The sequence below is a fragment of the Parathielavia appendiculata genome, assembly GCF_033297405.1.
Source record: "Parathielavia appendiculata strain CBS 731.68 unplaced genomic scaffold N657scaffold_64, whole genome shotgun sequence".
Classification (NCBI taxonomy): Eukaryota; Fungi; Ascomycota; class Sordariomycetes; order Sordariales; family Chaetomiaceae; genus Parathielavia; species Parathielavia appendiculata.
In genome coordinates this window covers 1-12,111 of record NW_026944283.1, presented here as the reverse complement: position 1 = coordinate 12,111, position 12,111 = coordinate 1, and the positions used below count along the sequence as shown (strand labels likewise).

Here is a 12,111-nt window from a genome sequence, read left to right as displayed (position 1 = left end):
CAGCGAAAGGAAGAGATGGAGAAGAGAGAGGAAAGACAAGAAAGGAAAAAAGAAAAGATAGTCGCCTCACACACCATCACAACTCCAGCATCGGTACCGTCTCATTCACCCACCGCCCCATTCCCAGCGCCAAGCGCCGCTCCCGCGGCTTCAACAACGTCCGACAAAGCCCATCGTACCCAGCCCAATCACTATCGACACAAAGCGCAATCAACCGCCCCGCGACCTGGCACGGGCGGAACTGGTCCCCGCCCTCCTGGCCCAGGTACATAACATACCTGCGCCCAGCTCCCGAGACATACACCACCGTCGACAAGCCATTCTCCCACGACGTAACCCTGCCGGTTCCGCAATCAAACTCCCCACCAGACTGGTCAATCAGACAATTCGGTGAGAGGATGGTCAGGCACTTGATGGAGCGCGAGCACATGAGCTCGCCGTTCTCGTAGACGGACAGCATGACCTCGGTGTCGATCGGGTGCATCTCAATGCGGATCAAGGCCAAGACGCAGGATACCCGCTCCGCCCTCGCGCAGAAGCCCTGCTGGCAATTGGTGTACACGGTGCAGCCGCCTGTCTCGTGACCGCCGCAGCCCCAGGGGATGTCTTGGCGTTTGTTGAGGGTGAATGGGGCGAGATTGAGGTCGAGGGCGGAAGTGGTGTTGTCGGTGCTGATGCCGTTGTTGTCAGCTACCGCCGCTGCCGGGACAAGGTCATCGAGAGTCGCGTCTTCTGGTATTACTACGGGGTCTAATGACACTCTTGGCTTTTGTTGTTGTTGTTGTTGCTGCTGCTGCTGCTGCTGCTGCTGTGGCTGGTCGCGGCGGTGGAAGAAGCGGCCACCGACCGCTTGTGCCGCCGCTGATGGAGTGGGTGTGGGCGTAGGCGGGGAAGGCGGCTCCGTCAAGCGCGCCTCGACAGTCCGCTGCTTCAGCGCACACAGCGTTACCTGAGTTGTCCGCAGGCATGTGGGGAAATCGGGCGGGCACCGGGGCCTGCCGATGGTGGGCCAGGCTGGGCACGGCGCGTGCGTCGGGATGCAGATTCTGTCGGTAACGCACACGGATTGCCCGCCGCTGCCGTTGCAAACGGTTGTCGGCGTGTACGTCGCGCACCCGGGCCCGCTGTACGGCCCGTCCTCGTCGAGCGGTGGTAGCGTTGGTGTCGCGCACGAGCTGGAGGGGACGCACACGGATTGCCCGCCGCTGCCGTTGCACACGGTCGTGGTTGTGTACGAGGCGCACGACGTACTGCTCAGCGTGGACAGGGAGCGCGTCGGCGTTGCCGTTGTCCTCCTCGTCGGCTGGTGTGCCGGGTCCTCCGGGTCCCAGCGATCCGGTGGGAAACCCGTTGGCTGTGGCACACAGTAGTAGCCCCTGCAGAGCGTGCCGCAGCCGGGGGATCCCGGGACGCACGTCGGCGACGCCGGACCCGGGCTGAAGGTGATGGGTTCGCCGATGGCGCCTGGCCCGCGGCCGCCGCCGTTGCCCGGTCGCACGACGCACACACCGGCACGCCTGGCAAGCCTTTGCGATGGTGTTCCCGGCTGCGAGCACCCAGCGCCGAAGGGCTCTAAGTCCTCGATCTTGCCACGTGGGCAGCTGGGGTGCGCGTCCGGATTGACCAGGCAGTTCTCGCCGCTGTGTGTGCCGGACCATATGAAGGGGACTTTGTCGAGATTCCGGTGGTCGGCGGGGAAGTTGTACTCCGCGTCCTCCTCGTCGTCGAAGAAGACCTGCGACTTGTCGAGACCTCGGGCGAGGTCCTCGTCCAGGATCACCCGTTGCATGTAGCGCAGCAGCTTCTTCACGTTGGCGGGCTTCTTAAGCTCCTCTCCCCACCCGTTGGCGATGTTGGGGAGACTGCGCCAGTAGGCCACCAGGCCTGCGACCAGGGGAGTTGCTGTTTTCATCGAGTTAGCCGCCATGATCTCTCACTCTACTTGGAAACAAGGATGGGGAATGAAGAGGCAGAGGAAGAAAGAATTCAGCTGAGACGACGAACCAAACGAATTGCCAATCCCTCCCCAAACGATGGCGTCAGGGGTATCAGCCAGATACAGCTGGAATGCCGGGGCCATGATCAGCCAGTCGGCGTACGGACTGTGCGCGGCGAGCCGTCCCGTGGCGTCGACGCCGCCGACGACCACCATGCTCTCGATCGTTCTCCCGGCCCCGGATCCGGGATCGGCAAAGAGGAGCGGGAGGCCGGTGAAGTCGTCGCCCAGCTCGACAGCGTTGTTGTGGGCGGTCGTGATGATGGTCACGTCCAGGTCCTCGAGGGCTTTGAGAATTTCGTCTATTTAATTGCAAAGCGGTCAGCGTTGAGACCATGGTGGCTTTGGCATGAAAAGGCGGACGAGGAAAAAAGGGGGTAGCACTTACATAACCTTCTCGCGAAGATTGGCCTAATCACGGCGAAGTGGGTGGCGCGGGTGAGCGAGTGCGACCAGGATGCGATGATTTTGCCTCTCTGGCTGGGGTCCGCAGCATATATTCTCTTTACCTCGTTATGCACTCGGATCCAGCCCTCGATGTGGCGCTCAAGGATCAGGTTGTACCCGTCCGCGGGCGGGCTGCGGCGGTCCGTGACGACAATCACGTTCGCCCTCTTGGCCATGCCGAGCTGCCAGCCGGTAACCTTGCTGATGACGGGCGTGCCGTGGCTGACGCTCGGCGGGGCGTTGAACTGGTCTCCGCCCCAGTCGAACTCGGGCAGCCTGCGGATCGCCGGTCGCGAGAAGGGCTCGCCGTCGATGAAGTGATCATCGGAGAATTCTGGGTTCTGGTCCCAGAAGTCGTCCTCGAGCACGAAGATTGTCTGGCCCGCGCCAAACGACTCGTCGGCAGCGTAGTACATGTCGTGGCCCACGTCTCTGCTGTTCTCCCTGCCGGGCCTCCATTCGGCGTCCCATTTCTCGCCGGGGCCCACCTCAATCTGAGAAAGCTCCCAGAAAGGTGTGGACATCTCAAATACATCCCTGCGCTGTAAGTTCGACCTCTTTGTAGAGCTGTCGTCCGAGTCGTTCGAGTCGCCATCGTCCGGCTCGGGTGGAGGGCCGTGCATATTATTGCTGTAGATTCCGTACGCGTCGGCGACCTCGAGCGTCATACCCTTGAGATCGGCGATGTGGCAGAGTTTCATGTTGGGTACGAAGAAGAGGACGACCCAGTCGCCGCCGCCATTGCCGTCCCAACTCTGTGCCTTGATCTCCTTGTAGTCGCCGTAGTTGGGGCGCCCAGGCATCTCCGGGTCGTTCTCGTTGCTGGTGAGGTAGTTCTTGATTGTGGCGACGTCGTCGGCATCACCGGGATACCGGAGCCAGATCATGGCGTGGTCACGGCCATCCGGCGGAGCGGCCCTCTTTGCCACTTTTTTGTTCTTTTTCTTGGCTGCCGCCCGGATTGTGTTGTTGTTCTTCGGGCTGTTGCCGTCCATGACGAGGGAGGCAGGCTCAGCAGTGGCAGCAGCAACTATCACGGGCGGGGCGGTGCGTGCGGCGATGGGGCTGCATGACCTGCCGCGGGTGCTGGTGGTGTCGTAGTCGCCGTCGGTCAGCACGCAGCCGCGGATGGTGTCGCACGTCGTTGTCGCCGACGACGTGATTGTGCTAGTCGTTCCGTCCCTTACTGTCGTCGAGATGAAGGTCGACGTGCTGCAAATCTCGGCCTCCTGAGTCTCGCAGTTGGTGGGCTGGGCCGTCGGGAAAGTTGGCTTGCCGTCTCTGCCGATCCTGTTTACATGACACGTCAGTTAGCTTAGTATCAGGGGAAGGTAAGTGGTGGGGGGTATATAAAGGCTAGGTGCGCGTGCTTCCCATCAAGGAAACCGGTTTCCGTTTTGGTAACACAAGACAAAGGTGCGAAAAGCGGGATGGTGGTTAGGTAATAAATGAGATCAATGCCTACGTGATGCGCGGCCACGGTCCCGGCAGCGTTCCCCTGACTGTGACACCCGGCGGCCATCTGATGGGCGGCGGGCCGATTATGACGACGGGGCCAGGGAAGTTCCAACGCCAGCCTCGGATCTTGATATTGCCCCAGTCGATGCAGATCTTCGGACAGACAGTGAGTCAGCCTAAAGATTCAAAAAAGAAACAAAAAGGCTGGAAATGATGGCTCACGAAGAAAAACCACAGTCGGCACGACGACGTCTCATCATCGTCGTCCTCCTCTCCATCTTCCTCCTCCCACACGAGCTCATAGCCCGGCGGGAATTCGGTCATTGTCGGGGTGGGCTCCGACACGCCGGTCCAGCGCGTGCAGCCGAGCGTGAAGTCGACCGTGGTGGGCTCGTCGATCTCAATTGTCCTCGTGGCCGGGCAGTCCCAGCGCAGCGTCGTGCCGCCCTGGACCTCGTCGCAGCCGCTCAGCGTGATCACGGCGTCGTGCTCGGGCACATAGTGCGTGTTGGGTGGGCACGTGAAGAAGACGCCGGGCGAGGTGTAGGTCGAGTCCGGGAACGTTACGGTGTAGGGGGGCCGGGTCCCGCCACCAGAGGTAGTTCTGCTGCGCGAGGTTGCCGTCGACCCATTACCGCCACCGCCGCCCCCCGGCCAGGTCATGATCTGCGGCCACGGCGGGAGCGTGACATTGCGCGTCGTCACCACGCCGTTGGGCTTGGTGACGGGTATGCCGACATTCGGAAACGTCACGCTCGGAGTGACCCAGAAGGGAGCGCCCGGGGACTCGCCGCGCGTAACGTTGTGGTTGGACACGGGCAGCACGTCGGTCACGACGGTGCCGATGGTGATGGTGACGACGGTCGTCGTCACGGTGAAGGTGCCGCCCTGCGATGCGCCGACCTCGAGTTCGGTGGTGTAGGGTGGCACCGCGATGGTCGTCGGGCTGCGCAGCGATGTGTGCGGCATGACGAAGACGCACGGCGGCGACGCGCACTGCGCTGTGTGCCACGTGTACACCTCAGGTCCGATGTATACTACCTCGCCGCCGGGTTTGCCGTCCTCGGGGAACCACAGGCTGATCTCGCTGGTGTAGCCTTGCTGGTTGCCGTCGGAGAGCAGGATGCTGCTCTCTTCGGTGTTACCCGTGCCAATCTCCTCGACGGCCTTGGAGAAGATGTTGAAGATGGACACGTCCTTGGACCCGCGCACCTCCATGATCCGCTGCTGGCAGTTCTCGGTCTTGAGGCACGCCTGCCCGTAGTTGTTGAACCAAGAGTACAGCCCTGCGCTGTGCAGCATGATACCCTCTGAGTCAATGATGCGCAAGCCCCACGCCATCTCGCACGTCTCCTTGGTGCAGTCAGCCCAGTCCGGGTCGCCGGGGAACACTCCCAGCGCCGCATCCATGGGCGACGGCGAGACGGGCTTGGGCTGGAAGTAGGGGGACTCAGTCTGGATGTGGCCCAGGTAGACGTTCTTGGCCCCAAGCATCTCGTATTGGTAGAAGATAACGTGCTCGCTGCCAGACCCATAAATCCACACGGGGCCCTGCGACTCGATCAGCACGCCGCGCGCGCCAAACAGCGAGATCTGCGACTTTGACGAGTCCAGCTCCCAGTACAGCGACATGTCGTTATCGTGGTCGGCGACCCAGGCCCAGAAGTTCTCAAAGTAGCCGCTCGCCTGCTTGGTGACGTGCAGCAGCATAGAGACGCAGATGCACACGTCGTTCTCGCTGAACTTGGGGCACGTCGCGATGTCCAGGTTGGTCCCGATGCCGCCGCCAACGCGAATGTGCGAGTCCCACAGCGCCGCGGCGCCCTGGGAGCTTCCGTGCACGTTCCACTCCATCATGATGGCGCCCGCCGTCGGGCCTTTGACGGTGAACAGCATGTCGACGATCTCCATGGCGCCCACGTCGCCCTCCTCGCCGACGCGCACCACGACCTTGGGGTTGGCCATGTCGCCGAAGTAGCTGCCCGTGGCCTGGATCTGCGACCAGCCTGTCCCCTGGATCCGGGACCCGGTCGGGAACGTTACAGTGCCCTGCACCGAGTAGATGCCCGCGGGGAAGTAGGCGACCTTGCCGGCCGCGACGGCCTGCTGCAGGAACGCGTTGATGGCGGCCGTATTGTCTCCCGTGGCATCGTTGCGGCAGCCGTGTTCCGTGGCGATGAGAAACGCTGACGCCGGCAGGTCCTCGTACTGCGGTCGCAGGCGCGTAAAGAGCTTGCCCTCCCCGTCGAGCAGTGGCTCGGGCTTCGTGGGCCGGTTCTCGACGTGGCCCGTCACGCGCTCCCCCTGGCCACCGATGTAGCGGCGACCGTGGGCCCACAGGCCAACGATGGTGGTGCCGCCAGGAAGAAGTGTCTCGCCGCCCTCGACGATCACAATGGCGCCGACATTGTTGAAGGCCGTGTTGTCGATGACAATATTGGGCGGCGCGGTGGCGTGGTTGTTGGTCAGCACGCCGATGGGCACATTGCTCACGGTCGAGTCGATGATGGACACGGAGCCGATGCCCTGGCCGTCGATGCCGCCGCGACCGCTAATGTTGAAGGCGATACTGCCGCCCTCAATGTCGATCTTGTGCCTTATTTTGTCCAACAACGTCAATCAGAAATTTCCTAACCGGCCAAGTCCTGATTCAACGTACCAGTTGAAGCCCCAGTCCCACACCATCTGGATCGCCGTGATACAGTTTCGGAACTTAAGCGACGTGGCCGTGTACTGCTGCGAACCGACGCGCCAGCCGATGGCGCCGCCCTCGAACACCAGGTCCGACACGAAGCCGCCGGAACCGTTCTCGGTGAAGATACCAACGTGGGTGGGCGGCGCGCCAGAGGGGCCTGCCGTGGGCATGCGGAACCGCAGGTTCTGCAGACTGCAGGCCTGGCTGACCTGCCAATGGATCCCCGTGGGCACCAGCTTCTGCCCGTTCTCGTCCGTGGCCGCCGGCATCTCCCTAAGGTCAAAGACAAAGTTGCGGATTTGGCGGAAGAACTGGGCCAACGACGTCAGTTTGTTTGGGGCTTTCTGGGAGCAAATGCGCAGTCTAGGGAGTAGGATGGTGCCCGAGACAGCCAAAGGGGTACAAACAAAGAAATTTGTTGTACCTGGTTCTGGTTGATGTACCAGTTGACGCCAGTGCCGTCGGGCTGCGCGCGATTGGGCACGTAGGGGTCCACGTCGATGAGCGCGATGCCCGTAAACTCGTCACAGCCCTTGATGATAGGCCTGTCGTGCGGATCGCCGACGAACTGCGTCAGGTAGTATTGGATGATGGGCGTGCAGACCTTGTACGTCCCGGGCGGGAAGTAGATGAGCGCGCCAAGGACAAACGTGTTTCCGCACTCCTCGCCGCACCGGTTGCCGTCGACGATGGCGGCATTGATGGCCTCTTCGGTGTTGGTGGCGCCCGTGTTGTCGGCGCCGTAGTCCAGCACGTTTCGATAAAAAACATAGCCATCTCCGGCATGGGGAGCCTTGCCTAGCGGCCCTAATGTGGGGAGCCAGAAGCTGGCCCCCTGGCGGCCTTTTAGCGTGCTGCTGTTGGTGTGTGTTACAGTGGAGTTGGGAACGAGACCAGCCGCTTTCCTCTCGGCAAGCTTCCTCATGTAGTTCTCGAAGCTGCCGGACTCGCGCCAGACGGGGCCATTGTATTGTCCTGCATCGCACGTCAGCCTCGCCGTGATATGCATACGAACGAAGGAGAACTTGGAGAAGAAGAGACAGGCAGCTGGATAAAACTGATACCTTTGTTGGGAGCAACGCCTCGCTTGTTGCCCGTATTGTCCACCATGTACTCGGGTGTCTCAGGGGGTGCGTGCTGGAACTCCGGCGGGAAGGACGCGACACGCGCCGGGCCCTCAAGCGCCTCCCATTGATTGTCGACTTGGGCGAGGGAAATGGTGGTACTATCGAGTAACACCACCAGGGAGACCATCAGTCTCCTGAGGGACCCCATCATCGTGGTGCTCTGGCTGGGCCTTGATAAGGTACCCGCAGAGACCACGAAGGCAGAACGAATGTTAGAAAAGCAGAGCGAGCAACTGAAGTGGCTCTGGTGAGGCACTGAGGTCAGAGCACCAACGACAACAGAATGTACCTACATATTAATATATGCCACGGAACACTGCCGCACTTCATCCCTCTGTGAGGTCTGTTCCCCCGACCCTCAAGGTGTGGAAGTGTATATCCCCAGCATGGGTCGGTCATCTCTCTTCCTCGTACTATTTGCTGGACAGGGCAGTACGGAGTAGGCGAAAGAGGCCCTGCTTGTGACCACGCCAGGTGCCTTGCAGACGCCAAGTGTTGGCCGTCGGGAACCAACTGCTACGTAGAAACATCACCAGCACTGCTTGTGCGGACGAACCCGGCCGAGTACCTAGTTCTGTAAGCCCGAAGGTAACTCTATAGCCCGCCCCCGTATGTCAGCTTGGCCCCCAGGTGTCAACGAAGGTATCAATACACGCGGCACGGCGTCAGCGTACCAATGTGACGAATTGTCTCTGTGACGCATAGCGCCGGCCACCCATCGGCAACATGGGATTTGGTAGGGTGTAGAGAGTCGGTGCTGACGTGAGACGGTGAGGACTACCTTATATCTTGGGCGGCACAGCAACTTGAGTGGTACATGCGGTACCATTCTGGCTCCCGCTGAGCCTTCCTTGGACAACATTGAGCCTATTTCGCCAGCCAGGAAATTGTCGCTCGATCAGGCAGGTGCACGGTCAGCCTTGCAGCGCAGCTCCGAGTCGCCTTGCAGGCAGGAACACTCGGGCCTTACAGGAAAATATTGACGCAGCAGCTTCTTTCTTTCTTGGCTATGCATATGGTCGGTCGCCGGCCCGGTGCCTGGACTCCAACATGTTGCTTTGTGAAGCTCACTCCCATGCGTGATGATGTTGCATCTCCAGCTCATTGCATCTGCCATGTGACTCTAGGCCGCCGGTGGCCCTCGTCCGTTCGGTCCCGACCCTGCCGGAGCTCGCTTGCACCGATGGGGAGGGGATGGCGCGGAAGTCTATAAAAGCACGGTGGTGAACTCCCTCGATTTCACATACCGCTTCCACGGACTTTCGCCCTCAACCGCTTCAGTCCTCTCTTGCGCTGAATCCAGTCGCCACTTGCCATACTCCCCGAAGCTCGGACGACAAGCAACATCACCTCAGGATGCGACCCTGTCAGGTGCTCGGCGCTTTCGCCATGGCCGGCGGTGTCTCTGGTGCCGCTGTGCACAAAAGGACTTGTAAGCGACCTCGTGCATGACGCGAACAGCAGCAGCCGAGCTGACCGTGGCCCTTGCCCACTCTGCACAGGCTTCTTCCCCGAGCCGGAGCGCCGCATCTGCTACTCGGAGCCGGGCGGCACGCCGCAGAACCTCGACTTGCGCGAGGTCAACTTCGTTGCCCAGTACCTACGCGCATACGAGCAGCAGCAGCTCTCGCAGGGCGGGTCGCCGTTCTGGAAGATGCCGCTCCCCGAGGCCGACAACTGCGGCGAATGGCAGGTGACGAGCAAGGGGCGCACCTGGGTCATGGCCAAGCTCGTCGGCGACGAGCAGGCCGGCGTGCTGTTCTCCGACATCGCCAACACCATCGACGGCCTCAACCTGGCCGACCCGTCCAAGGCGCTGCTCAACTGCAGCACCGCCGGCGGGCAGATGGCCACCATCGTCGACGACACCAACCCCTACTACCAGACCCAGCTGTTTGACGGCTTTACCAACAAGGGCATCATCATCAAGCTCGTCAAGAGCCCCTCGTGAAGTGCATCCGGTCTGTGATCAGAATCTGGGCAGGGCTGTCGGGTTGATGGGAGCAGGAGCTTGAATGACTGCTATGAACATGCCTTTCGCCAGCTCGGCCAGCGTCCTGTAGCCATCTCGTTGTGTTAGTACGGATGGTCAATAATACATCGTACTGCTGATGGCATTTTAACCTGACGGTACCAAACTGGCGGGGATATCTCACCTCATCACCCCTCACCCACCCCGCGTAGCGTTTGCCCTGCGACTCGGCCTTGTAGGCTTCGGCTGCGCCAACCGTGCCTTGTCGTATGATTCCTGCAACTCCTCGTCAGACGGAGGCGCAGCCGTGAGCCATCCCGTCTCGTACACGGGTATGCGCGTCTTGAGCAGTTCGACGCGACGCCGATCGTAGAACACAAACCCCAGCCAGCGCCACCTGTCCCTATTTTCCCGCACCCAGATGCGCTGACGAGCCGTGCTTGTGCCCTCCTCCTCCTGCTCCTCCTCCCCTGGCACCACCTCTCGGCGCACTTGGTCGCCCCAGCGCTGGCAGTCCAGCCCGCCGTGCCCGTCGACCCACGCAAATGGCGGCGCCGCATCATCGTTGCCGTCCCCCTCATACACCAGTTGCGGCAGTGCGTCCTCGTGCCGGTACAGCTCGTCGCGCAGTGGGCGGAACTCGCGAGCCACGGAGTGAGACCCCGCGCTGTGGCCCGGCAGCGGGCCCGCGCGGAGGAACCGGAAGCGCGCCGTAAGAACCATGCCGGCCGGGGGTATGGCGCGAAACCTCCGAGGGCCGAGGTTGTTAGACGTGCTGTTGCTGTGCGCTCGCTCGGCCTCAACCAGCGCGCCGTGCAACCCGCACAGGTCGTCAAATGCCGCGTCCCTCTTGCGGTCCCACTGTTGAGACACCCGCTGGTCCAGGCTGGGCAGGCCCCTGAGTGGGGGGAAAGCGCGCCAGACTAACTCGTTCAGGAACGAATGCGCCTCGGCCAGCTGTTCTATCTTCCACGGTTTGAAGAGGCGGAGAAACCGGTGCATCATGGCGGTCTCGCGCGGGAGGTGCTCGCCGGCCTCGACGCGCAGCAGGCGGTCGCCGTACTCGATACGCGCCAGGACCTGGTGGCGCAGCAGGGCGCGGGCCAGCCGGCGGCGCTCGGCGGGCGTCAGCGGGCCGCCGGCGTCCGGGTGGATCTTGCGCAGCTCCGGCAGCCTGGATTCTGCAAACTCGTCGACGAGGAATTGCACGCTGCGGTTGAGCCGGGAGAGTTGGATGACAGCAGCGGTGGGCAGGGCGATCGTCGAGGATAGCGCGCCATCGGCGCCGTGGGGGAGCGCCTCGTATCGGCGGATGACGCGCTCACACTCGTCCAGATAGGTCGGGCCCCGGCAGTTGAGCCTGGTGGGCGTCAGTAGTAAAGCGGCGACAGCGTCGCGCAGCGCGGCGCCCAGGTCGTTGGTCACGATGCTGAGCAGCACCTCCCGCTTTGCCGACACGAAGATCTGGTAGAGCCTAGGTGAGGCGCTGATGAGCGAGCGGAGGTCCGCCGTGGAATGCGCAGCCGACAAGAGTGCCACGAGTACCTCGGTAGGCAGAGACTCAAGAGCCAAGCTCCGGTTCGGGTCCTGCATCTGCTCCTGCTCCTGCTCCAGATGCCCGCACGTGTCGAGGCCCACTCGCTCCATCGTACAAAAGTCAGATTGAAACGCGCTTAATGCGCACGGCAGCATGCCAGGTTGTCGTTATCTATGTGAGAAAGGCAGCACTCTCAATTCCGCTTAACTCAAGAAGAATGTTGGGACGAGAGAAGCTAAATGCAAAGAGAGAGAGTATGGGTGTTTTTTTTGGGGGGGGGGGGGGGGGGGGGGGAGAAGGGGAAGCTTGCAAACTGATGGGCAAACCGCCGTCAATGATCAATCTGCACAGCTGACGTTGATGACTCAGCAGTTCGACCCAAACCCTTTCCGATGTTTTCCAGACGATATCCCGTTCGCGTTCCCAGTTCATGGCCGCCTCCGTAACAATCACAAGCGGCGCCGGCGATGGAGGCCAGAATGCATCGCTACTTCGCTCACACTCATCAAGTCCTCCAAAAACGCGTCCTAGCGTCGTGTTGGCACCCGATGGTTGCCCCACTGTTCCAAGCAGCGCTCTCAACAACTCAAATATAGTCAAATTAACGCAAATCAAATCAACGCAAATCGACGCAAATTAAGCTTTTTGGAATATTTGCAAGTCAACTCTTACCCCCAATTTGCGTTGTTTAATTTGGCTATATTTGCCCAGCCACTTATAACCCCAACCCTGCCCAAGCTCAGCCATTTCCATTCTCCCCTCCCGAGTCGTCCCCTCCCGTGACCTCGGGTCTTCTTGGCAACCCACAAAATATCCAGCAAACGCATGCCCGCGGCCTCGAAGATTCAGGAGAGATACGCACAGACACACAGTCCGCAG

At 61.3% G+C, this 12,111-nt stretch overlaps 4 protein-coding genes across 4 annotated transcripts; 1 reads left to right on the top strand and 3 right to left on the bottom strand.

The window, feature by feature from the left end:
* Nucleotides 1-1,732: 1,732 nt before the first annotated feature.
* Nucleotides 1,733-2,733, bottom strand: N657DRAFT_557527 (uncharacterized protein; the record flags this gene model as incomplete). Its single annotated transcript, XM_062787961.1, has 3 exons — nucleotides 1,733-1,902; nucleotides 2,005-2,102; nucleotides 2,390-2,733. Coding segments are annotated over 3 exons (612 nt in total), but the record flags the coding sequence as incomplete, so codon positions are not given.
* Nucleotides 2,734-4,072: 1,339 nt separating this feature from the next.
* Nucleotides 4,073-8,147, bottom strand: N657DRAFT_717756 (glycoside hydrolase family 55 protein; the record flags this gene model as incomplete). The annotated part of the gene is made up of 4 exons (XM_062797493.1): nucleotides 7,661-8,147; nucleotides 7,021-7,571; nucleotides 6,561-6,907; nucleotides 4,073-6,497 (listed from the first exon to the last, which is right to left on the bottom strand). Exons 1-4 carry the CDS (start codon nucleotides 7,872-7,874, stop codon nucleotides 4,073-4,075), a joined length of 3,537 nt encoding a protein of 1,178 aa, XP_062641860.1. The 5' UTR covers nucleotides 7,875-8,147.
* Nucleotides 8,148-8,726: 579 nt separating this feature from the next.
* Nucleotides 8,727-9,871, top strand: N657DRAFT_651646 (uncharacterized protein). Its single transcript, XM_062794201.1, has 2 exons — nucleotides 8,727-9,155; nucleotides 9,226-9,871. Exons 1-2 carry the CDS (start codon nucleotides 9,080-9,082, stop codon nucleotides 9,672-9,674), a joined length of 525 nt encoding a protein of 174 aa, XP_062641859.1. The 5' UTR covers nucleotides 8,727-9,079; the 3' UTR covers nucleotides 9,675-9,871.
* N657DRAFT_651643 (uncharacterized protein) lies at nucleotides 9,871-11,720 on the bottom strand. The gene is given in 3 exon segments (XM_062794200.1): nucleotides 9,871-11,450; nucleotides 11,467-11,499; nucleotides 11,522-11,720. 1 exon segment carries the CDS (start codon nucleotides 11,340-11,342, stop codon nucleotides 9,891-9,893), a length of 1,452 nt encoding a protein of 483 aa, XP_062641858.1. The 5' UTR covers nucleotides 11,343-11,450; nucleotides 11,467-11,499; nucleotides 11,522-11,720; the 3' UTR covers nucleotides 9,871-9,890.
* Between the last annotated feature and the right edge of the window lie 391 nt (nucleotides 11,721-12,111).